The following is a 25,207-nucleotide window of genomic DNA, read 5'->3' as shown; positions in this document are numbered from 1 at the left end:
CTACTACCTTTATTTTGTTCAAATTCTACATGAAAAACTTTAATTCGCAACATAAACAATCAAGTGTGCACGTCTATTTGAATATTCGTTACTTAACTTCTTCCTCAGATTAGATATCACCTCCATATTTGTTTACATTATGATTATGTACATAGTCAAACTAAACATGTGTTTGATCGGTGTTTCTAATGAATGGAGAAACGAATATAATAGAACATACTTTTCCTATAAAAATTATTTTTGAGTCAAGGAGGCACATTGATTACATTCATGATATATCATTTATCCCACCAAAGCAGTATAGAATGATAGATTACAAGAAATGCCGTATTATCTTGGACTGATTAGCTTTTCTTTAAATCCAGCCAACTTGCCATTCTTAATTAAAGAATAACCCAATAGTGGTTTGGCCTCTGTCTTATTCATATGTATAAGTAGAAATTCTCAATCTTTTAGCCATACCTAACTCATCAATACACCAACAATTACGGGGAACTAGCCAATGAACCAAATAACACTATGTTGAGGAACAAAGCAAAAGAAATAAAAGTTTGAAGTCTAAACATGTGAGCAGAGCAAAGTTATTACATAGTCTAATTATATTGATGGACGATGGGATGTGAAGCAAAATAAATTGAGGGGAAAAAATACATAAAAGTCTATCTATCCAACCAATTCAATCAGAGAGAGATATAGGAAGAAGAAGAAGAAGAAGAAGGTGAAGGCTAGGGCAAGGGCTTACCTTTTCAGAAGGAAACTCCAATAGAAGCACAACAATAGCTGAGATCAAGAGAAGATAAGATCCAGGTGATTTTGCTTAGAGTTCCAGAATAGAGAGACAGTTTTACGTTTGTGTTACACAAAAAAAGAGAGAAGAAAGATCGTGCAAGTGGATGCATGGGTTTTTGGGTTGCAAATGGGTGTTGTGCGAGCTATTTATACGCGGGAAGTGGAGATACCCATTTGCTGTAACGGGTTCTAAGCAATAGCGGGCCAAACACCAGTAAATGGGAAGTTAGAGGGAAATGGGTGCAAATGCAACCCATTGCACCGAACCAAACAGAGCATATAGTCAATGGCTGACCCACCCTAACTTAAGACATCAAATATTGATGTCCCATCTACCAACAGAAAATAAGTTCTTAAACTGGATTTTCTTTCTTCTCCATTGGGTTCTTCAGATTCAAAACCAGGCGCCGCCCCCATCAATGGAAAATCTGAATTCAAAATAAAGGTATGTAAGTAACAACAAATTAGATCTCATCTCTTGCATCTCTTATTCTTTTTTGGGATTTTTTCTCCTTAATTTTTTTTGTTGAAGATCCAAATAAATTTCTTGTATATAAACCGGAAGATTTAAGATTGAACTCGCGATTTGCGATTTTGGTACAAATCGCATGCGATTTATTCCGGTTTGTTAAATTTCCGGTTTTGCCAATGATTTAATTCGATGTCTATACGGTTCGAGTCAACTCGCGAGTTTTAACGGTTTCTACAACACTGGTTTTTTCTACTTTTTTAACATTGAAACAATACTCGAACTTGGAAACTATTCTAAGATGCCACGAAACTAAACAAGTAAACAATATTATTGACGTTTTGAAGGGGGGTTAAAAAAAATTTGAAACTGCTCAGCTCTTGGATATGTCAACTCCTAAATATTCAGGCATTGCAAATTTGCCACCATAGCCGCCCATTCGAAAGTACAACTGGAACTGATCCATGTGGGTATCATGCACAAACGGCTGTGGACTTGGAATCCTAATGCATTCCTGTGTTTCTCTCTTACCGTTCATAAATAGTCCCATTCTCAGAACAACATCCACGTCATTACTTCTAATCAATTTCAAAATCCTGTCTTCCATGGAGAACAACAACAGCAGCTTCTCTCCCCTCTCTGTTTCTTCTCCTTCCAGAAAAAGGTAAATAACTTGTCCACTTTATTATAATTCTGTAATAAAAAAAACCATACCTTTTTTTTTTTTTTTAATTGAAATTGAAGTAGTCATGGAGGTAGAGGTAAAGGAATGGAGAAGAGAGATGATGGACAGAGAACAAATGGAGGACGAGGTGGGAGCAGTCCAGATAAAATCGACGCTCTTGGTAGACTCTTGTATGTTATTATTGATTTTTCGTTCTTTGTATTTCTCTTGCATAGAAATTTTAATCATTGGTAATGTATTGTGTTGGTAAAAATTTACAGGACACGTATTTTGAGACATATAGCGTCTGAGTTGAATTTGAATATGAGGAGTGATGGGTATGTGAAGGTGAGCGATGTATTGAAGTTGAATATGAAAACTTTTGTTGATATTCCGATAAGATCACATACGGTGGAGGATATTAGGGAGGTGGGTTCGTTAAACTGTTCTTTTAGTTTGTTTATTTGTTATTGTTTTGGTGTTGGTACAATTGTATAGTCAATTTATAGCAAATAAAGTTAAGCGATTATCAAATCGAAACCTATGGTCCTCCCGTTTATAATAGTTACATTTCGTCCAGTATAGTAGTCTTTGGTTCCGTCTCTCATATAACACCGTTTACAAGTTTGCAGGCTGTTAGGAGGGATAATAAGCAGCGGTTTAGCCTCTTGGAAGAAAATGACGAGCTGTTGATACGTGCTAACCAAGGGCACACTGTAAAGGTAATATTTTCTTGGAGCAATTTATCTGTTCTTTCCTGATGTTTCAGATAGTGGAAGCCATTGTCCAAAACTATCAACCATCATGTTAAAAATTATGTAGATACAAGTAATAGTCTCTTCTCAGTAGTTCCCGCCTTTATAAGTCTGTGAAGATATGTGTTTAGTCACATGCTTCAGTGAGATGCAGTTCTGAATAGTGGAATTCTCTGTTTAAGACCACGACTAACATATCAAAAATGTTTGCAAGCATTGCATCTAATCATTGTCTTATTTTTCTGTTAAATAGATGGCATGCAGAGAAATGAAGAATGAAATATCTATTTAAACAATAACAACAAAAGTTCTAGTTAATTTTGTGTGCATATTGTAAATGATGATTTCTTGATTTGTGTACCACTTTTCATCTTAAGTAGTAGTTTGTTTACTACTAGCATACCGCGACACAATGAGGAACAAGCAAAGATCCCTGAATAATAAACTTGAAGTTCAAAATAAGAAAACAATCAAATTTCAAAAAGATTAGAATGACACAGCAAAGAAGAAAAAGAATCGGATTTCGAAAATACCTACCTTTTTGTTTTCTATGTTGTGGAGGATTGAACAATGAGATTTCTTTTAGAGAAGGTGATGATGAAGTGGGCAAAGAAAGGGGATGATCATCCAATTAAAGGTTTCTTTTGGCAGAGGAGGATTTATTTATTATTTTTTTTTGTTTGGCAAGACATGAAGACAGGGAACGGGACAATATTTTAAACCCTCCCTTTGTTCCAGGAGAACTCGCTATCGCTTGTTCGGATCACTTTTTTTGCAACCTTTTATGTTGTAAAAGGGTGTCTTAGTATTTCGTATTATTTCCCAGAACACTTAATAGACAAAATGTACAACGTACTATACATTTTTTTTTTGCATATTAGGTATTATATATTTTTTTTGCACTGCAGTACATTATACAATTAGGTTTATTGCACTTCGAGACTGACTCAATTTTGGTTAGTCAATGTTGATGTGGCCACCAGAATACATAACGTGTCCGTTCATTTCATTAGGTGGCACAAATAATGCACGTGAGAAGCACGTGGGTATTGGTTTTATTTATTTCTTTTTTTTCTAAAAACTAAAAATTAAATATCAAAATTCAAATCCAGCACTCAAAACCAAAAATCACAACTTCTCTACAAAACCAAAAACCAATTCAATAATTTCTCAGGTGATAAAAAATAAACAACTTTTTGAAATGAGACTTGGTCAACAAATTGGTAAGTGTCGAAATGGGGTGGAATTATTATTTAAAAGTTCTTTATACAATTTCTTGATTTATGAAAGCTTCTGAAGATGAGAAACTTCGGCGCGATTAGCGGATTTGATGTTTTGAGGAATGAATGGAGAATGGGAAGTTTGTAATTGAAGATAAGAAGATTCGAAAGATGAAATTGTAGTAAAAAGAGAGAAAATGAGGTTTGGGGAATTGGGATTTGTTTGGTTTGGTGAGTGGAATTGGGTTTATTTACTGCAACTTGTTAGTTGTTAGTGATAATTTCTTCTTCTGAAAGAAAAAGTGTTTGGAACTTGTTGTTTTAAAGTGATGATTCTTCTTCTTCAGCAAAGAATTAATTGTTTCGGCTTTGAATGCTATGCCAAAAGTTTGAGATATTCCTGAAATTTGGGAAAAATGTGGTCACGTGCCTTGTGTTATTTTTAGCTGTTGTGGCATACCAAACAGTTACATGACGCCACATTAGCAAGCAAAAATGATATGTCAGCATTTTTTGACCGGAATTTGGCCCATGGTCGTTGCCTAAAAGAAAAATCATCTACTTACTGCAGTGCAAAAAAAAAAGTATCTAAATTGCAAAAAAAAAATGTTTAGTTGTACATTTTACCTATTAAGTGTTTCCCTGAAAGAATATTAAGTTTTTATTGATCTCTACCTTTATCTTTTCCTCTCTTACTTTTAAAAGTTTTATCATTGTTGTATTAGCAAGAAATGCTTTCTGAAGTTGATTGTTGAAAAGGAAAAGGGATATAAAATTGTTTGTTATTTTTCTAACTTGATCTTGCTTCCAAGTATTTTTCAGACCATTGAATCTGAGAACTTACTAAAGCCCATCCTATCAATTAAAGAAGCTCCAGGTGAATATGCCAAATGTATTTAATATGTAATAGTAGATGATTGTATTTATTCTTTTGACCATAAGGTTACTGACTTGTTGTTTTTAATGTTCAGTATGCGTACATGGAACCTATAAGAAGAATTTGGAATCAATTTTGCAATCTGGTCTCAAACCAATGAAAAGGTTGCATGTTCATTTCACTAGCGGTTTGCCGAGTGGTGGAGAAATTATTAGTGGTAATGTTGACTCCATTCTTTATGTGTTTTCTTTTGATTTGCTTATTGGGATGAGTAGATAAACTTTTCTATCAATACTGTAGGTATGCGGAGGGATGTAAATATCTTGATCTTCTTAGATGTCAGAAAAGCTTTGGGAGGTGCATCTTACTAATTGCCTTTTTAATTACATATGGAAGCTCTCCTTATAATTTTCTTTGAACTTGTATGATTACTAATACTTCTTTTAGTTTCAGATGGATTGAAGCTTTACATTTCAGACAACAAGGTTATATTGACAGAAGGTGTTGATGGTGTAGTACCCGTAAAGTACTTTGAGAAGATAGAAACATGGCCAGGTAGACAACCAATATACTTCAAGAGCACAGAAACAAACACCGAGGATGATTTAAATATAGAAAAGTTCAAAAATCTACAGTTGGGTGAAAACAAGTAAACGAGAAAATACGGCCAGCAAACCTACCAGGCAATATAACCTTTTTGATCTTCTCAAAATTATCGGCCTACAAATAAATTCCAGATGGTGCTAATAAGTTCACAACATAAAATGTTCCGGAAAAGATGACATTATGGTTGTGCTATGCTTATTACTGTTTTTTGGTCAAAATAGAAGTTATGTGGGGTGTTTGAAGGGTTTTGATCACTTGGATGGCAGTTACTCCCTTCAGCTCTGCTTAAATAGCAAATTGTATTACTGTAACACCTTTTGTTTTCTTGGATGGCAAGACCCCCGGGCAATTGGGTATGTATATGCTCGCTAAATAGAAGCTTTGACTGTGATGTCCATTGAATGTTCGCTAATTTAACTTATATATATATATTTTTTATCTGCCTACTTAGGTTTGTTCTCATATCCATTGTAGCTCTACGTTTCTACTTTAATGGCAGTCTCGATCTTGGCATGTGAACTATAGACCTGTAGTTTAGCAAAGAAATTTGGAGGACTTCTGTTAAGTCAGAATAGGGAAATGCCACACAAACACTTACATTTTTTAAAAGCTTCGATAAATGATTTCCTGGACTAACGAATATTCTGCATTCCCGTCGATCAGTAATTTTCCAGTAGTGTCTGTAGCTGTTTGTTGTTTTGGGCGCATAGATTTATGTGATTTCACTCGACTTTTTAAACTATAATCTTGCATTCTAATTCTCTTACGAATATGAACGGTTTTGGTTTTATATTTGTGTTTTCTCACTAATCTGGTTGAAAATATCTTTTGAGAGCTGAGAGCCTGAGACTAACATAAAGTCTTTCATTAACACAACTGCATAAGAAGTCGAGAACTACACCCAACTTCACTGGAAAATTCATCTCAATTGTTTAACTTGTTCAATCATCAACCAAAATTCAACAACCAGACAAATGAAATCCAACTGGAAGATCTTTAAAACGTTGCCCAACTTCATATAAATTTTGAGGTGTTAATAGAAATGCAAAGAACTATCAATAGTCGCATACATGTTGGAGAACGATCTGGCTTAATACTAGAAGAATCAATCCAATTACTACAATACACCGGTCAAGTTTGTATTATCTTACTCTGTACGGCCCTTAATTGAACTGAACGCGTCCATGATTCTGCAGTTCTCGGGAATTAAATAATTAGATGATACATGTTTTGGTTATGTGTATAGAAAACAAAGGCTTCACGGATGAAAATTTTCAGATCCCAAATTACACTAGAGGTTGATGTGCAAGTCTTGTGTTCAAGTATTCTTTAGCTTCCTAGCAGGAGAGATGCTGCTATGTTCATCTTGCCTTTGGAGATCGCATTTGCACTTATATCCCACCAGGTGCATCCTTGATCCTATCTGTTGATACCCAAGGCTCGTTGAAAGATACAAACGATTAACTTCCACACTCTATTGGCAAAATGACATCGGACTAGAACATGCCCCACATCTTCCCAAAAAATAGATTCAATCCAGTTTTACAGCAATTCAGCTAATTGCTGACAGCCATGACATAATCTCTGGATAAAAAAACCAAATTATACTCGGAATTATAATAAATAATGAAAGCGACTTTATATTAGTTTAAGACTTGAGATCGCCATTTCAGCTGAAAAAGTTGTACCTAGTATTCTCCAACTTCAGTTCACTGTTCAATGTAACTTTTGCTGCAGCGAATACATAAATGATGCCTCATACAGGTTAGCATATCCCTCTCGTACAATCCAATCAGCACTACACCAAAAAAGACATGTTTAACGCTCGATCTAAACGATTGCTGAAATCTAATAATCATAAACACAACAAAAAAAATACCTAAGAAGAAAATACCGTATTTTCTCATCAGTTAACTAAAACTCAAATCTTAACTTGACATACTGCATACCGTTGTCTAAAACAAGAGGATCAAGAATATCACCACCACCAAACCTCATACAGGATAGTCAATCCATGAATCCCAATCTCAGGAGTCGGAGCAAAAGAAACCTGACAACATTGAAATCTTGGAGTTACACGAAAAAAGCTGTAAAACAAACTTTTCAAAACATACATTAATACGATGATTACCTTTTGACACGAATCACACGAGATTACCTTCATGCTTACAGTAATGGTGAACATGAGGCCTTGGGATCATTCTCGTGACTGTGCCATCAGAGGACCAAGGCTGTTGAGACACGAAACTCAGAAAATCATGGAGATGGTTCATCATTAAATTCTCTAACGGATCATTTAGCAGTAGTTGAAGCTAAAAAAAGTTTAAACCTATAGAGAATCACAATTCTAATTGTTGAGGTCATTTTAAACTTGGAATATTCTAATATTCTAATAGTCTCTTCTCCTCGAGGAAAAACAAAATAATAAAACATTGAAAAGGTTCATGCTTCACATGAAAATAAAAAGCCTAGAAGACAAGGAACTGAAAGAAATTTGCACTCTATTACCGCTATCATTCGTGTTGAAAGAAGTTTGGACCTTTATCAACTAGCATAGTTTCATAGTTTTCAATGAGTGTAATTTTTATCATCTATTTCTCCTAGCTTCCCCAAATTTGCATTTACATTTCCTGTTGTCCATAAACTCATGATAAAGACCACATCCTCTAAAGGTAATATGAGTTTTCTAGTTAGTTATTTTTTTTTAAACGGTAAATAGTTGTTTCCAAATGCTTAAAAAAAAAAAGTTTGATTCTGCACCTAATAGACTGATTGATCCAATCCCATTTTCCATGATTGGATATTTTATTTCCATTAACAGAAACTCTCTAATTTTGAGACCATTTTGTTAGGAGTAAATATAAACAGCTCACTTAATACTTCTAAAACCCAAGAATCAATAAAACAAATACAATGTGATGAAGGAAAAAAAAAACAATATACAGCTAAGACTTACTTCAGTGCCTTCTCATTGACGTGCATGACAATATTGACACAAATACCTTGAAAAAAGGACAAAACAACAATAGGACAAAACCAAGGTATTATGGTATTACTGTGTCATACACATAGACGAGGAAGACAATTAAGTAACTTAATTGGTATTTGTTCATTATCTCTTATCTCAATATATATTTTCCTTTATTTATGAACTTCTTTATCAAGGTTTTAAAGCCACTAGAGATAAGTTGTAAAAGTTTATCTACTAATTGATAAAAAAAAATTGGAAAGTTGATAAAATAAATATGGAAGATATCAACTAATTATAATCTTTCTTGGATCAATCAATGACAAAGAAGAGTTCGTAAAATCATTTATAGTTCATTTTGAAAAATAGTTTTGACCTTAACAGCCTAGAAAAAACCAAATTATCTTTAAAAGATGTGACATTTACCATGAATATAAGGATAAAAGAAAACAAAAGAGCCGAAATGGGGAAACTAGCAAAAGTTTATTTAACAATTCTAATAATAATACTAGTAAATGAAGTTGATATATGAATTGTAGTATTGAAGAAGTGATCAAAGGAAAACTTATGGTTTGGTGGGCACAAGTGAAATGGATATGCCCAACTCTTAATTTATAGCTACGGCGTCTCTTTCCTTCGTGGATAAAACTTACTGGCTCGCGACAGTGATTTTACCAGTCCTATCCAAATCTAGATAGCGAAAGGCCCAAAATTTCGTCTGACATATCTCAAACTACATACCGATATATTCAGATCAAGCCAAAATATCATAATATTGTACTCGTTTTAAAAACAAATCATTTCTCCCGCGTGTATATCTCACAAGTTTCATCATGCGACTGGAAGCATTTGCAAGTTAGATCCCTGATTAGCTGGAAGTGAAGCTCTGTTTATTTATGTTAGATCCTGCTTTGACAAGATTTTGAAATGTCCATGTTAGTGAAAAAGTTATGTTTTGCTTTTTGAAACCATTGAAACAACTTTTCTTTTTCTTCTTAAAGATATGATAATTTGATCTTACGAGTTTTTTCAAAGAGTTTCTCCTTATTCATAAATTTTGTTTTCCTGTTTTTCAAAATAAAAACTCCTTATTATCTTATTCTGAATGGTGCCTCTGGCTGAATATCTGTTCACGTACGGGTACGTCTAGTTTCGCTTTAGACAAATTTTATTGGATAGGAAGCGTTTGCGAGTATGTTCCCCACACGTTCATAAATTCTTCACAAGAAGAATTTTTCTCTGCAACTAAAAACTCAAAACAGACTTTCGTACTTCATAAATTTTTCTAGTTCTGAAAACTCAACTCACTTATTCGGATATGCCTAAGTTTTCAGAACTACTTCATTTCTTTATCTTGCATTCTTGCCTACTAGAGACTAAGCTGCTCCTGTTTTCTTTTGTTTTCTTCCAATTACACCAGTGGTTTAGTTTCCTATTTTTCAAAAGAAATAATTTCTTATTGTAGCTTATTCTAAACGGGTAACTTTGGTTGCGTGGAGAATGTCTGAGTAGAAAAATTCATGTGACTAGGAGCATTTATGTTCCCCATGCTCGTGAATTGTTTACAAACAGATTTCATTGTAGAAGGGGGTGGAGAAATACTCTATTCTGTCAAGTGAGACTTGTTGGTTGAAATTGTCTCATTCATTCAGACGCACTAGAATTTCCAAAGGTACTTGATTCCTACACACCTTAGCTTGTTATTTCAGTTTTTTTTTTTTAAAACAATTGTTTGTATTATTCACTTTAATCTGAAGGTTTCTTGTGAAAATATTTTCAATTATTTATTTTAGCCAAGCATTTTAAGTTTATACATGTTATTGTCGCTGATTCATAACTATTCTTTAATCGAAAACATATTTTCTTGGCTGACGGTGGGACTGATGCCCACATTAACCTATTTTTGCGGTAGTTAATTGGTTAATGGCCACATGGCACTAAGCATGCAAGTAGTCTATGTTGCTATGTATCATAGAAAAGGAAATTCTTAAGGGTTATTTGTTTTTAAGGGTTATTTTCATTTGAAAATTGGTTTTTCTGGTTATTTTTACTCGAAATTTGTCTTTTGAGAGTGATTAAAAAAAATTACTGGTTTTAAGAATGATTTTCCCTCGAAAATGGGCTTGGGACCAATTTCTTGTTATTTTATTTTATTGAAAGGGTGCTTTTGCTTGGATGTACATCTAATTTTGTTTTAGACAAATTTCACTGGATAGGAGGCGTTCGCGGGTATGTTTCCCACGCTCATGATGGAGTTTTTCCGGAGATTCCTGCCGAAGGGGCGTGGAGAAATTTACGTAGCAAGACCTAGTCCATGAAAGGTCTATCAAGTTGAACTTGCTCGTAAAAAATTTCTCTTTCAGTCAGATTCTCCTGAAAAGTCTAAAGTACTTGATTACTACGCACTTTTTCTTGCCATTATGGTTCTTTCATTTGAAAATATACTGGAGACTTTTGCTGGTCTGGTTATACATTTTACTTCCATTTTTGCTCAAGGTTTTGGTGTGATTCTCCTATTTTTAAAAGCAAATCATTCCTTCATGCTAGATTTTATTTTAAAGGGTGAATATGGCTGTATGGAGGATATTCGCCTGTACATCTCACCAGCTAGCATACAAGTTTCCTGTGGCAGAGAGGTCTGCTTGTGCTGCAGACCTCCCCGCAGATAGTTAGCTGGTTCCTATTAACAAGTAAGGTAGTGTAAATTGCACCATGCTTTCCTTTTAACATGTCAGAGTCCTTGCAAGGTAATTCTCTTGCCATTATACTGCAATTGTTAGCGCTTTTAATCTGCAGATGCATATTCATGTTGCAATTGGAACATGTTATTTCTCTCCTTGTTAATTTCCTCAAAAGGTATATACTGCTATTTGCCAAGACCATTGTGCAACTTGGCAGCAGTAACAATTAATATATATAAATAACTGATGGAATATGCCCGGAATAACATACTGTAGTTTTTTCGCTTAATTGCAGTAATTTTTCTTTGCTGTGCTTGTAGCATTGTAATTGGACCAAAATACTATTATGAGTAGATTTGAAAAAGTAATCTTTGGATATCTAGTGACTAGTGAAGATTTTTTTTGTTTTTTATTTGAAATATCTAGGATGATTTTTTTGTGAATTTAAAATGTTTAAATAGCTGGAGAGCATGGAAGATAATAACCAGTTGAAAGAATGTCTTCTAGAAGCGAAGGTGTTGAATGTAGTCTTATCTGTTTTTTATGTTTGATTTGTTCTCCAAACTCCTTACCTTGTAATTCCGTTTTTAATTTGCAGATATGTTTTGCCTCCTTGGCTGCTAAATGTTTAGCGGAAGCCACATTTCAAAGGGTTTATGTTGCTAAGTAGGATGATAAAGTGCCACCAATTGGAGCCATGCTTGCACCAGTAGAGGGAAGCTTGTGCTTTTCAGGAAAAGGAGGTATGTCTCCCTTGTTATTATGATTACGTCTCTTTGACTGCATTCTTAGTTGAACCTTTGTCATTAAGTTTCTAGGATGATCATTATAAGTAGCTTTGTTTTTGAAGCATTGAGGATCATCTTTTATGTGGCCTTGGCAGGATCATCCTTTATGTGCGACCTTGGCAAAGACCTCTACTGAGGATCTCCTTCAGGAAAAAACCAAGAATGGCTGATTTTTTTTTTGAAATTCAATGATCACGATTGGTAATTCCAGGATGCTATTGGGGATCTCCTTTGACTGCTTTCTAGGATGATCACGATTGGTAATTCCAGACATTAAAGATTAAAGTAATTAAAAGATGTTTAAATTATTAATCTATATAACCATGGTCAAGGATGGCTAAGGAAGAATCCTACCTGCTATACTATCTACTCATTATATATCAATATCAATGAGTAGATGGATGGACTAAATGGATTGCTTCTAGCCAGGTTCTTTCTGCATTGCAAAATAGTTGCTGAACTCTTTTTTTATGTTTCGAATTTCCAACAGTAATTCTGTTTTCAGGTTGATGTGATGTCTTCTCAGATAGTTATTTATTTGAGAACATGTGCAGCTACTTGAATGATTTTCTATCATTGCAGACTTTCTTAGTTCATGATAGCTTGTCAGTTGCTGACATCAAAATTTTTTTTGAAGCTATCGCTGGTAAGTTTTCAACACGTGACGCTGCTAAGGTAAAAGTTTAATATGATTATTAAAGTTTTTGTGTACTTTCTACAGGCAATGGCCAAAGATGGGAAAGTTTGAGGGATTCAAAGAAATGCGAAAATTTGGTTTGCTGGTTCGATTTGATTCGGCACTAACCGGACCAACGGTAATCAAATCAAACTGTCAGGACAAACCAAAATTAATTGAAATGGCAACCACCTCTGCTGGACACAGCTGGATTGGAATCTAAGATCGGAGAGCAGATAGGTTCAACAAGTAGGAATGCGAATTGCAATGAGAAGGTAATGGAAATGGGCAAATGGCTTAAGTTTTAATACTTAAAGGGAAGGTTTATGTAGATAGACACCAAGGGAGGAAATGTGGGAAGGATGGATGGCATTGAATTAAAATGTAGGCATCAATGCGTCATAGTGTCGGAAACTTATTCTTAATATATGGAAGTATGGAAAGAAATGGTCGCAGGCTCTGAGAGTGGTCATAACTCTGCCTTCGTGGTACGCTGGACATATGGAACTTTGAGATCCAGTGTATTACTGTTGCAATCTGGTTCATCACCATCGCACTGAGGCGAAATATAAATTGTATCCAACATATGACTTTGCATGTCCATTTGTTGATGCTACTGAAGGTAGTACTCATTCCCTCCTGTCTAGAGATTTCTATGACTGGAATGCACAATATTACAGAATCTCGAGGATATGGGTTTGCGCAAAATACGAATTTCTGAATTTAGAAGCTTGAATATGCCGTATACAGTTCTTAGTTGATGGATGGGATGATCCTCGTCTCCCAACTGTGCAAGGCGTTGTACGTAGAGGTGTGAATTTTGTGGCTTTGAAAGCTTTTCTTTATGAAAAGGTGAGACATTATTCTACTATACTCTCGAGTCAATTAGTTAAGTGTCAGTGTCATACACACTGTGCCGAGAACACAGAACACAAGAACCATTGTTTGACATGTCTCCTTTTCATCTGAAAGATCTCCTAGGTAATTAAAAGTTACTTTTAGATCATTGCTGACTACTATCTGACCTATGAAGAACTTCTTAAGGATTAGCATCCAATATTAATTGTAGGCTTGTAGCTTTCTGCGCCTGATCTTCCATACATTATTATTGTTCTTCTTATTCTTTAATTTATTTTACTTTTTTGGTCCTCAAGTTTGCCCTATTCTATTTGCTGTATACCAGGCTTTCTCTTAAATAGACATGTCCGTTAACGGACATGTTATAGTGTCTTGAGCAACTTATATAGTGTCTTACACATTTTATATAGTGTCTTGAACAGCTTTTTAATTTACGCTTATTAACTTGTTTAACGGACGACGCTATATAAGCTGTGCAAGACACTATATAACATGTCCGTTTAAGAGAAAGCTTGTGTTGTATACAACTATGTTTAACATAGTCTACGTTCTGAACTGTATTGATCTAAACCTTTGTTGCACATAGACACATAGTTTACATTTAGTGAATACTGTTGAATGGATAATGTTGGATCATCTTCCTGAAAATTAGTTCAAATTTGTAATAATGTATATTTTTCTTGGTTTTATGGGGGGCATCAAAGAAACTCAATCTTGTGGAGTGGGAGAGATTGTGGACCATTAATAAGGAGATGATCCATCCTTAATGCCCCAAGCATACTGCTATCCTTGAAGAAAAACGTGTGTTGTTGAACCTGATGAATGGTCCCAGTGAACCAGTTGTACCCCAGATTCCAAGACACGGAATTTTCGAAGGTGTTGGATCAAAATCTACGACTTATGCAAGGAGAAGTTTGTCGGACTATAATGGTGCATCTTCTTTATCAGTAGGCGACAAAATGACGTTGATTGATTGGGCAATGCAATGATCTTAGAAATTGCAGGTGCCAATTAGCAAAGTCGGTAAAATCATTGGGTGATGACACCAGAGGTCTAAGACTCGAACCCCGCCGGCATCAAAGAGTTACTGATCTCATTTAAAACAAGCTTACGAATAAAATAAATTAAAATGATCTTAAAATTGAGAAGGACAAGGACAAGGATGGGAACATCATCGAGTTGAGAAGAGGTTTGAACTGCGATAGCGCTTTTAAGGCCACAAACCTCATCTGTATGCATCCGGTAGCCATGTATGATTCAGTTTTATGGATAGAACTGAGATAGCATTTTGGTCAGTTAAGAACTCTTACACTCTGAAAATGGTCTGCTCTTCTCCACTAGTGTGTGATGCATGCCCAGTTGCAGGAGTGCAGATTTTCGTTGAAAACATTGGCTCCGGCTTGCTGAGTTGCAGGAATACGATCAATATCAAATCTTGGTCATGTTTGATGAGGTCTTGGAACATGATGTGGTGGCGAAGGCTTCAACAGGAACAAGAATATCATTCAAACTCGCATCTATCCATTTATGGACCTGATTCTTGGCACGATGCCTGCAGCCATGGCAACCCTGTATAGATGTCTGTTTTCTCCTATATACACTTCAGAACAAAATATACAATGACATGCAATGATGATAATAACTGTGCCATATGAGTAGCAATGCTGGTGCTGACCGTCATGCCGAGAGAGTTTGTCCCTGATTGCGCGACACTGATCCGAATTCAACTCGGAATTTGCATATTATAATATCAATGACTTCAGCACTTTTGATACAATACAATCAACACTAATCTACAGCATGATTCATTGAAATGAAATTAAAGTATGCTCGCTTCACTAGTATCATACTAACATTCAACATTTTTCGTTCTACCAACTTAATGAAAATACAAAAGTGACTTGCATAATAAGTTCAAACAAAATCTCGTTTTACAATGGTAGGCCATCTTTGTTTAGAGAACCAAGTATAAGTATATATGAATGATACGTTTCAGAACGTTGATTCAAAATCTTATATATAATGTGATTAACGTGACATACAAATTAATGTACAACCTGTTAGGAGAATAGCTCTGGCGTTAACGACATAATTAGCTGCAGGAACCATGCTTTTCAGTGAATTCTTACTAGTATTTTCAATTCTCTTATGAATCATTGGCCGCAATTTGTTGCTTTTGAAGTTTGAACTATAAGATTGAGAACGCGGAAAATCGAATCATGTGTGTTATATCTGCAAGTAATCACAAAGTCATGGTCTACGAGAGTGGGCGTGGGTTCAAATCCCACTTCTGACAAAGCTAATTATTTTGTGATTTTTTTTCGACCACTTAAATCCCACTACTAATTATTTTGTGATTTTTTTTTGACCAGTTAAATCCCACTTCTAATGTTAGCTTTGTGTCATCTTAAATGATATCCTTTCGACCAGCAAAAACGACTCAAATCCCACTCTTCAATATATTCAGCACATGCAAAAACGTCAAAACCAAACAGCTTCGAGCCAAGCAATTAAAACACGCAGTAGCAATAGACAAATCCTCCATGGTACAGTCATTAAACTCACCAATATAAACACAAACAATTCTGATGGAGGTACACGAAAGCGCTACTATAACAGAAAGATAGCAAGTGCCATGATGGATGCGCCTGGAACTGGTAGTGACAATTCTTATCTATCAAGCTTTGCTATATGTTCGACCAAAAGCAACAGGCAGATTCATTGTGCTTCTAAGTTGAAGGATGTCAGAATAATTTTATAAATGGAATAACATTTATTTGTTGTAGGAATCATAGTACAAAATATCAGGATATGAGTATTTATCGATATTCAATTTTTAGATATGTATCGTAAATATATCTCTCTTTAGGGATATTTGACATTATTTCACATACAAATATCGTAGATATATTTTAAATATCGATAAATATCGTAGATATTATAAATATTTTTAATATATCATAATACATTATTTATATTTATTTGAAATATAATAATAAATATTAAATAAAATTATTATATATACAAAATATCACCAAATATCACAAATATTATCAAAATATAACTGATATTTACAGTCGTTTATATCTCTAAATATATCGTGATATTTAAATATCTTTTTCTAAAATATAAATAAATATCCCCAAATATCGCGATATATCGGGATATTTTGTACTATGGTAGGAATTACTAATCGCTTGGAACAAAATGGATCTTTAATTAAGCATTGTATCTTTGAATTAATATCAAACGGTAGATCTTGTAAATCCGTTGTAATACATAATATGTACCAATCTTTAAAAATATAAGGGCACAGCAAACTAAATAATGGCACAGCCTGAACATCGACGTGATATATGGAAACATGTACATGACCAATGTAAGCATATGCAGCACAGTGCACAGTGCAATGCTCCAGCAATCACGATAGACTTGTAATATTCGCTCGCTTGCATTCACATGTGCAGAGACTTCTTGACTCTCTTACCACACGCAGAGATCGACGGACATGCATCTTGATGCTTGACAACTTGCCAGCAATCTGTTACAAAGTGAAAAAGTACTATTTATGTATAAAACTCTGCACAAAAACAAACAGAAAGTAAAGAAGAAATGACTTTAAGAAAATGTTTATTCTATGGGACGTCTCCTCGTTTTATTACTTTGCCATAATTATAAAAACATGTTTACATGACTTTAAGGATCTTAATAACAACTTGGAGAAACAGACATTAGCTTGAACATGACTCAACAAACCACGTTTCAAAACTACTTAATGGAACATGTTCTGCACTAGAAGTTTCTAACCAAGAGGAAAAAACCACCGGCATTGACCAAATACACAACTTATGATGGATATGATGATGTTTAGATATCACCTTACACTCCTATAATATTACTTATCAGTATCCACCCAACCCTCCTATTTTTGTCAGCACTCAACAGGCACAAATACACAACTTAGCAAAAAACTGACAAAAATATTGGTAAAATAAGATAGAATCGCAAACCATTCTCCAAGCTAAATCTTCCGGACCCAGAGGCTGAGCTGGACTGGAATATAGAAAATGCCTGGAGTACTGAAAATTTGAGAACATATCTAATCAGTAAAGTTTGGTCTAAATTAAAGCCATCCTACCGGAACTGGCTTATCAGAAAGAGCACAAAATACACTTCCAAATTAATAATAATAATGTGAATGCCATGACTTTGTTGGTTCAGCTTTTCCACATACAAAGTGGAGTTGCTCTGTACAATGGGAAAGCAGAAATCCAACCAATTAACATGAAAGATCAAACACTCCCACAAAACACATACCTTGGCAAGGTTGGCTCTCATCTTTTTGATGTTCCCACGACTTACACTCTTGAGAAATGTCAGAAGCCAACCTGGCTGTATGGCATCGCTGGAAGAAACAAATAGAGCTATCTGCATACAGGTAAAAAAAATGTCTCACTATTGGACAAATCAAACAGCAAGTGCATAAAAAGATAAAAAAGAAAGCATCAAGGCCAGGATATGGAGAGTCTCACGGTTTTGTACTCAGCAATGTTTCCTGAGGCCTAGATCTCAACATACAAGGCCATAACCTCAATTTCACACAACAAGGCTCATAAGGTTTAACCTTGATTCAAAATCATAGAGTACCCCCAATGAATTTTTTATGCACCAAAAGGACCTTAAATCAATGTCCCTTTTATTTAAGGAAGCTTATATGCTCCAAAAAAATTCATAATTTCTAATCTTGAAGACGAGCTGATAAATTTAAAGGAATGATGTCAACCGGACCACCCAAATTATATGGGATGTTGATGTAACTGAGAACCCATGAGTTATCAGAAGTTTTTGATTTCGAGCAGAAAACAATACATAACAGCTCAGCTGACCTCAAACATTCGTTCCTACAATAAATTATTGTGTTATGTGCAACCTAGAGAGCAAGTTAGACATGACTTGTTTTTCGGCGACCTATATAGGCAGAAATTGGGTTTACACACTAATGGTCATTCCGCACACAATCCATGTTGCACAAAACCACACCCTCTACAGCTTTGAGCAAATAGAGGAATGCCTTCTCATACTATCAATTTCTGGCAGCTTTTACTTATTTTTCACAAAAATGCATTGAATAAAGAAATTTTGTACCTTCCGATAATCAAGTATTCCTTCAAAAGGAAGCTCAAGTTCATCACTAACAATAACTGGAATACACCCACTGACAATAGCATCAAACAGTCTAGCAGACGATGGAGTATCTCCAGCTGGGTTTAGGCAAAAAATAGATCTGAAATCCAGAAAAATTCACCGATCTTCAACAAAACAAAACTTCCACGAGTAAAAAATGATAGTAATGACTCATAATTACCTGCGCATGCCTTTTTGAGCTGCTTCCTTTCCGCCCTCTCCACTTGTTCCCTCCTCTATAACAACACCCTCGGCACCATTTAGTTCTGCCACAAGTTTGGAACGAATCTTTCCTCCCTAGCATTACAACAAGTAAGTGTTAGTAACTCAGAATCATATCAAAATATATAGACTACCTGAAATTTAGAGACACAAACGCAACCCATTGGCTCATAAGATAATATAACTTAAGATTCCAAAAAAAAATCAAAACAAAAAAAAAAACTTGTATGAGTGTGTGCGGACCATTTTGAATATTGAATCAAAGTGCTGTATAACACGAAATCCTCTAAAATGGATCAAAAGAAATTTTGAGGGAAAAAATACGGATCACATAATTGATTAGAAAACCAAAAAAATGAAAAAAGAAAAAGTGAAGAAAAAAAATGATCGCAATACTTTGAAATTTATGGTTTTCTTCTCCAAATAATTTATTTATTTATTTTTATTATTTTAGACTTGCAATCGTATCAGGTAAGATTCACCTTGACAAAGATAAACTACATGGGACACATAGAAGGATGGATAGCAACTACTTGAAGCTGTGTGTGTGTGAACCACTAGCAGGAAGACAGCTCTTCCAATCTCCATTCCAGATAGACAATGCTTCTGACTAATCTTTTTACTATCAATTCATCAGAGTGCTCAAAAGTACAAGGTAGAAGAACTACAAGTATATTAGTTGTCCAGAACAGTAAAAACATTTGTTTTTATCAAGAGATCCATATTCATTAAGACGAGACTTTAGCAGTTAGGACAATTGCCTTTACTATCATCCTCATTCCATTTGAGTTTAAAGGAGAATATGATACCATGAAATTATTATTTCTTACAAAAGTCAAAACCATACCTATACAATAGCAAGAATAACCAAATCTCAAATTATTAAGGGGTCATTCTCACAGCATTTAGGAGAACTGACTTTACTATCATCCTAATTCCATTTGAATTGAAAAGAGAATATGTTACCAAATAAATTTTTATTGCTCACAAAGGTCAAAACCTTGCATTTACAATAACAAGAGTAACAAAATCTCAAAATTATTAAGGGGAAATTCTCACAGCATTTCTTTTCAGCCTCCCACGAAAGAAGAGCAGTGTGTCTCTCTTAGATTCAGTTGTTGACAAACATATGGCATTACAGACTTCAACATTGGCGACATAAGGAAGAATGAGATCCTTTTCAAGCCAAACTTCACCAGGCTTGTACCTGCATATTCTCAAATATTAACTTCTGTAAGGAAAAGATATGTAAGTAAGCATTTAAACTTTAGTTGGAACAAACAAACTTGCGTAAGCTTCTCACCAATTCCCTGTGGAGTCCATATCTGGTAAAAGCCAAATTGCCTTCTTCATAAATCTGCGTACGGACTTGAAAGACCACGGATGATGAACTGGAAGTATGTGGTCTCTGCCTTCAGACCTCTTCCAAGCAGGTTGGTCTGTTACCCACTTTAGAGCCTCCTACATTTTAAAAGAATGGATATAAGATTTTCAAAGATGCACACAAACTGTTTTGAAAAAATTGTAACAGGGAGAAAGAATTTAAGATAATATACAATCCCCATATTGTAAATGGCATTCTCTTGTAAGACCAGGTTCTCCATTTTAATTACAAAAAACTAGATGCAAACCTTCAGGTGCAGCACGTATTGAGTACTCAACTCCCAATAGCTATCATAAATCAATTAATGGCCAACACTAAAATTTAGAAACTGGAGATGGGTGATGTATGCTTCAGTAAGTGCAAAGAGGATAGTACATGAGAAAGTTTTAAGCTGAAAAGAATAATGAAGAAACAAAAGACGACACATTACGTATGATCCTAGAGTTGTATCATGGTACTATGCATCACATTCAATTAATAACTCGCATGGACAAGTTTAAATCACAATAGCAAGAATACAAGTTTTAACATGTCAGTTTCTCGTAATATGTCTTTTTGATCATATTTATTAAGTCTTTATTAGTAAAAAAAGGCTACACTAAATTAAACATAGATATTGTCTAATACTTATCTAATTTTTGAACCATCACACAAACAAATAAGACCAACTATTGCAAACTCTCGTGAACATTTCTATCTAACATATCATATATCAACAGCTAAACCAAAAACCTTGGAAATGCGCCCACACCCTGTAAAGAGCTTTACACTCCTGTTTCTCCAACAAAAAGAAGCTTATTGTAGTGAAGAACGGAATATAAAACAAATCCGCTTCCTCCTGTCGATCCACTCTTCTCACATTTTTCAACATCCTCTCAGTCTCTGGTGCGATCAAATCCGCCCATAACCAATAGTCAATCGAATGCTGCATCAACAATATACACACACTCAAATTCAAATAACAAAATAAAATAGTAAACAAAATTAAACTTAAGGATATCTACCTGTTCGATTAGTCTATGCACTGGACTTCCATTTGAAGTTAGATTCGATGTATCTTTATAAGTATTTTGAAACAACCTAAGTAAATCATAAGTAAATTTCGCTGGCATTTCGTAAACATAAACCCTAACAACAGATGGATTATAGTCAAATAAACCGTCCATGTCCTTTTTCCACATTAATTCATCTAGTTTCTTCACATCTTCGTCATCTGAAGAAATGGGTTCGGGTTTTCGGAATTTGAGATCTAGATGTGAGAAAATTTTCTAATGAAGTAACGAAGGAGAATTCAGGGTTACGTAAGAGAGAGGATTTATTAGGGTTTTGATTTGGGAAAGAAGAAGAGAAGAAGATAAGGAAAGCGAGAATGAGGAGAGAGAAAGTGAAGAGGACTACTTTTGATTGACGGAAGAAGAAGAAGAAGGATCTGTTTGGATGTTTTCCTGCCATTCAGAAGATCGATGAATGAAGTTATTGCTTTTCTTCTCTCACTCGTATAAACAATTTATATTGTGCTGTTTGGGAAAGTTTTGCTTCAAAACGTAATTGCGTCAAGAGCTGAGGTTGCTTATTTAAATGCTCTACATATACCAAAAAGATAAAACTGAACACCGGAATGAATTTAGACCAAAATGTTGGTTTTTTAAGTAACTAAAACTACTGCCAAGGGTAAATTTGGTAAAAGACAAAGGGAATAAAACGGACTTTCACTAGTCTTCTTCCCCAACCTTCTCTTTCCCACTTTCCAGCTTCCACCCCTATTTCGAAATTGAGAGGTTTAATTCGTCCAACCATCCTTAATTACTTTGCACTATTTGCTTATTTATGAACATCAAGGCTATTGCCTTTTGAGATTAGATTGGTTTGCCCCATTTTTAACAGTGTTTTCTTATTTTCCTTTATCAATGTCAACAAAATCTACTTCAATGTTCACTAAACAATTTTCTATGCTAGAATATTTAATCCCAAACTAATTTTGATCCTCTTCAACACCAAAATTTAATTTTGTGATGGAAGATTGAGGTTTGGTTGCCAAAAAGAACAGTGTGTTGAATTTGATTCTTGATATTGATTTTGAAGTGACTGGTGAGCAGGAGCAAAATAAAGTTTATAATTTCATGAGAAAGATGAGGTTATGTTTCTAAAGGTCTGTGTGGTGTGGAGGAGAGGTCAGTGAAGTTTAAAGTTGGTTTTTGGGATATTTTCAGATTGTGTGAGAAAACTCAGAGAAAAGGTTAACAAGTCAATCTTTTTGTCTGTTAGAGGGGAAGGATGGTCCTACCCTCAAAAATGGGCAGGACGCTAGCAATCCTCATTGCCAAGTCTGCAACATTTTCATAATGTGACATTGACGAAGGGAAGAACATGATTACAGGAACAACAAACTAAACCTCCCACAAAAAGCTCCTCAAACTACACTATTTGCGAGAACATATTCTTCACACACTGACATTATATAATGGAAATTGTAATACAAGTCAACAACAGCCCATGTACAGTAAAAGTAGATCAGACTAATATTTCCTTTGGATGAGCACAGCTCAGGTTTCTCCTACTGTACATACTCAAGTAAAAAAGTTGTTCACTAGGTAACCAATTCATGGTAAATCGATATTTCAGTCCAACAGCCTACAGGTATGATGACCCCGTGTAAGGTTCAAAGATATCAATAGGTTACATTCACGTATAATGATTTCAAGTACCAACAAAACTAAAATATTGAGTGTCACTCTTAACAAATCTAGGAAAGTATCTGCATTAGTCTCTGAACAGGAGCTCTGCTTGCAATGATGAAGAAGAATAAAGGTATCAAATTTTCCTCCTCAGAGACACATGGGCAACACTAAACACAGTAAATGCACAGCTTTATTCATCAGCGGGGAAGTCTTCATCTGACCCACAATCCAGGAAAGAGTCTAGTGACTTTCGCAGCATGTTGAAACACTTGTCACCCTGTATGCCAGAAAGTACTTGCTATTAATATAATCGGTAGTAGAAGGATAACGAAAAACTATAATATTAGGTTTAAATCTTTGATACGGTTACCTTCTTCTTCTTCTTCAGAGAATCCTCTGCAGCAGAAACTTTCTCCGCACATGCTTTCTCTAATTCGATTAGTAAGGTCTTCTCTTTCTTCCCTAAAGAGCAAACAAGTTCCCACATTAAAATTCTGGTTTAAGAACAAGTAGTTTAAGACATAATGGAAGAAAGGGCTTTGTTCTGCTCCTCACGTTGTTGTTCATGACGGCTGAACAGCCTTTTCTCTTCTTCGTCATATTTCGAAAATAAGTCTGCAAAATTGCACAACAAGACATCAATACTGCTGATAAACTGATTCTAAAACTAGGAGAGAAGTTTAGAACTTCTGTTTATCAATACATAAGTCAAATTCAAAGAGTTACCAGATTTAGTCAACCTATTCACAGATAAACCGTAAAATCCACTTAGATGTGGTGGACTTCGAACCCCAAAGCAATTTTCTAGTTATTTATATCAGTTTTGGCGTGGAGGAGTTGCACATAAACCACAGATTCCACATTAGCACACAAGAGGCTTAACAAAAGCATTTGCTCTTCCAATATAATCCATTTGCTCTTCAGAAAATCAATTGAGCTGTGTTTTACAAATAGAACCACCAAATCATACAGTCGACAAGAAGAACACAGCTATTTAATCCTTCCTACAGCTATTGGTCCTCTCTAAAATGTCAATACATGTTCGTTTATTTCATTAGAAACAATTCCACTTTACATGCTAAAGTAAGACCAAAGTACCAGAAAACACATAGCAAAGCTGGTTGCACCAAGCAATTCAATACAAAACAATAATCCGAAAGCATACACGTAATTTCCTCATCTCATATAAATTAAAACAAAAGAACTAGGTACATATAGATTACCTTTCAATCTCTGCAGTTGAGATGCATTCTCCTTGCAAAGTTTCTCATGAAGAGCCTGGTACTTTGCAACCTCACTCTTAACAGTAGATTCACACTGCATTTCATGTCAACCACAAATCCATTAACTTTCAGGTTCAGGAATTAAAATTAGAAACCATCATCTGCAATGTATTTTGAACACTATCCAAATTATACTGTCTAAAACCTCTTTAGAATTCTTTGAAAGTGCCTTCACAAAACTCTGCCTGCCATTTTAAAAATAAACATCATATATAAATCATACAATACTTCAGTACATATATACTAACTGATTTAATAGGTCAAACATATATAAGCGGGTATATTTTTCGCACCTCTCTTTCTCGATTTTTGCCTTTGCATCTTCAAACATAGACTTTATATCAGCAGAAGCACTGCCAATCAACCACCACATCTAGTCAATATTCAATACTAAATAATCGTATCAAAACCAATTTATTCACAAGTACTCACAGAAAAATCAACAACTCGTTACAAAAAAAATTGCTAGTACACATTATCTCCTTCCATAGATAAGTGAATCAATAGCAGAAATAGATCAATTATGAACTCAAATAGAGATCAAACCATCAGATCCACAAATTAATCAGTTAAAATAAACACAGATAACGAAATCTAGCTTCAACGATTTCGAATTCACAGGTTTTGAGTTAAATATACCTTGAAATCGTCACCTCATGCTTCTTCAATTCTCTTTCTGTGTTTTTCTCCTTGAAATTATTCAAAGCCGAAATAATCCCTTTCAAATGACTGACAAAAAAAAAATCAAACCCACAAACCAATTCAAAACAAAAATCATTCAAAATCAATTTAAGAAAATTGAAAGTAGATGAATGAAATTATTACTTGGAATAATCTGGATCTGAAAACTCTTCTTCTTCATCTTCTTCTGATTTGACTACTTTTCTTTTCTTCACTGATTTGAAAACTTCAGATTCCTTTCCACGTGTTCTCCTGTTAATGCTTTTCACTCCTGACATAATTGAATTCTCGATTTTCATTGTTCTGATGTTTTTTGGATTTTGAGATGAGTACTCGTTTTTGGTTTGGTTGGTTTTGAATGTTTGAATGAAGTGAAATGAGAGAGTGGGGTTGTTGTCAAGTGTGACAATGGGGTATTTATATT

At 34.8% G+C, this 25,207-nt stretch overlaps 2 protein-coding genes, 1 long non-coding RNA gene and 2 pseudogenes across 13 annotated transcripts; 2 read left to right on the top strand and 3 right to left on the bottom strand.

The window, feature by feature from the left end:
• Nucleotides 1–1,067: 1,067 nt before the first annotated feature.
• LOC147513279 (uncharacterized) lies at nt 1,068–5,901 on the top strand. 10 transcript variants are annotated; one of them, XM_086596294.1, is made up of 9 exons: nt 1,068–1,234; nt 1,606–1,922; nt 2,003–2,113; nt 2,204–2,351; nt 2,555–2,644; nt 4,720–4,774; nt 4,869–4,991; nt 5,075–5,131; nt 5,222–5,826. In XM_086596294.1, exons 2-9 carry the CDS (start codon nt 1,723–1,725, stop codon nt 5,425–5,427), a joined length of 990 nt encoding a protein of 329 aa, XP_086452420.1. In that variant the 5' UTR covers nt 1,068–1,234; nt 1,606–1,722; the 3' UTR covers nt 5,428–5,826. The 10 variants fall into 10 exon arrangements, 9 of the variants coding, with proteins under 9 accessions (XP_086452420.1, XP_086452422.1, XP_086452419.1 ...); XR_015215353.1 differs by lacking the exon at nt 1,068–1,234 and adding an exon at nt 5,832–5,901 and having other exon boundaries at nt 1,298–1,922; nt 5,222–5,733; XM_086596296.1 differs by lacking the exon at nt 1,068–1,234 and having other exon boundaries at nt 1,298–1,922; nt 2,018–2,113.
• A 470-nt stretch (nt 5,902–6,371) lies between these two features.
• LOC147513278 (uncharacterized) lies at nt 6,372–7,432 on the bottom strand. The gene is made up of 3 exons (XR_015215355.1): nt 7,330–7,432; nt 7,069–7,178; nt 6,372–6,964 (listed from the first exon to the last, which is right to left on the bottom strand). It is a non-coding gene; the product is annotated as an uncharacterized LOC147513278 (long non-coding RNA).
• Nucleotides 7,433–12,785: 5,353 nt separating this feature from the next.
• Nucleotides 12,786–14,039, top strand: LOC147513277 (glutamate--tRNA ligase, cytoplasmic pseudogene; annotated as a pseudogene).
• Nucleotides 14,040–16,565: 2,526 nt separating this feature from the next.
• On the bottom strand, nt 16,566–21,733 carry LOC147513276 (putative arabinosyltransferase ARAD1; annotated as a pseudogene). The gene is made up of 9 exons (XR_015215352.1): nt 21,146–21,733; nt 20,893–21,066; nt 20,061–20,218; nt 19,817–19,964; nt 18,717–18,832; nt 18,497–18,635; nt 17,669–17,779; nt 17,362–17,430; nt 16,566–16,892 (listed from the first exon to the last, which is right to left on the bottom strand). The product of XR_015215352.1 is annotated as a putative arabinosyltransferase ARAD1 (transcript).
• An 845-nt stretch (nt 21,734–22,578) lies between these two features.
• Nucleotides 22,579–25,166, bottom strand: LOC147513275 (DNA ligase-like protein). The gene is made up of 8 exons (XM_086596292.1): nt 24,928–25,166; nt 24,742–24,831; nt 24,396–24,455; nt 24,248–24,287; nt 24,043–24,136; nt 23,375–23,434; nt 23,190–23,281; nt 22,579–23,096 (listed from the first exon to the last, which is right to left on the bottom strand). The coding sequence occupies exons 1-8, from the start codon at nt 25,080–25,082 to the stop codon at nt 23,010–23,012; spliced, it is 678 nt and encodes a 225-aa protein (XP_086452418.1). The 5' UTR covers nt 25,083–25,166; the 3' UTR covers nt 22,579–23,009.
• Nucleotides 25,167–25,207: the final 41 nt, after the last annotated feature.

This window comes from Coptis chinensis, chromosome 3, assembly GCF_015680905.1.
Source record: "Coptis chinensis isolate HL-2020 chromosome 3, ASM1568090v1, whole genome shotgun sequence".
NCBI lineage: Eukaryota > Viridiplantae > Streptophyta > Magnoliopsida > Ranunculales > Ranunculaceae > Coptis > Coptis chinensis.
Note: the sequence above shows the minus strand (reverse complement) of the source record. Positions and strands in the feature narration are given on the sequence as shown.

What these genes read in the sequence shown, in the direction of transcription:
- LOC147513279 (XM_086596294.1), top strand. Translation starts at nt 1,723, where the DNA reads ATGTGGGTATCATGCACAAACGGCTGTGGACTTGGAATCCTAATGCAT. An exon ending in CGGTGGAGGATATTAGGGAG is followed by an intron (nt 2,352 to 2,554) that starts GTGGGTTCGTTA and finishes ACAAGTTTGCAG; the next exon opens with GCTGTTAGGAGGGATAATAA. An exon ending in ACCAAGGGCACACTGTAAAG is followed by an intron (nt 2,645 to 4,719) that starts GTAATATTTTCT and finishes AGTATTTTTCAG; the next exon opens with ACCATTGAATCTGAGAACTT.
- LOC147513275 (XM_086596292.1), bottom strand. Translation starts at nt 25,082, where the DNA reads ATGAAAATCGAGAATTCAATTATGTCAGGAGTGAAAAGCATTAACAGG. An exon ending in TCAACTGCAGAGATTGAAAG is followed by an intron (nt 23,435 to 24,042) that starts GTAATCTATATG and finishes GCAATTTTGCAG; the next exon opens with ACTTATTTTCGAAATATGAC. An exon ending in CTCTGAAGAAGAAGAAGAAG is followed by an intron (nt 23,097 to 23,189) that starts GTAACCGTATCA and finishes TCTGGCATACAG; the next exon opens with GGTGACAAGTGTTTCAACAT.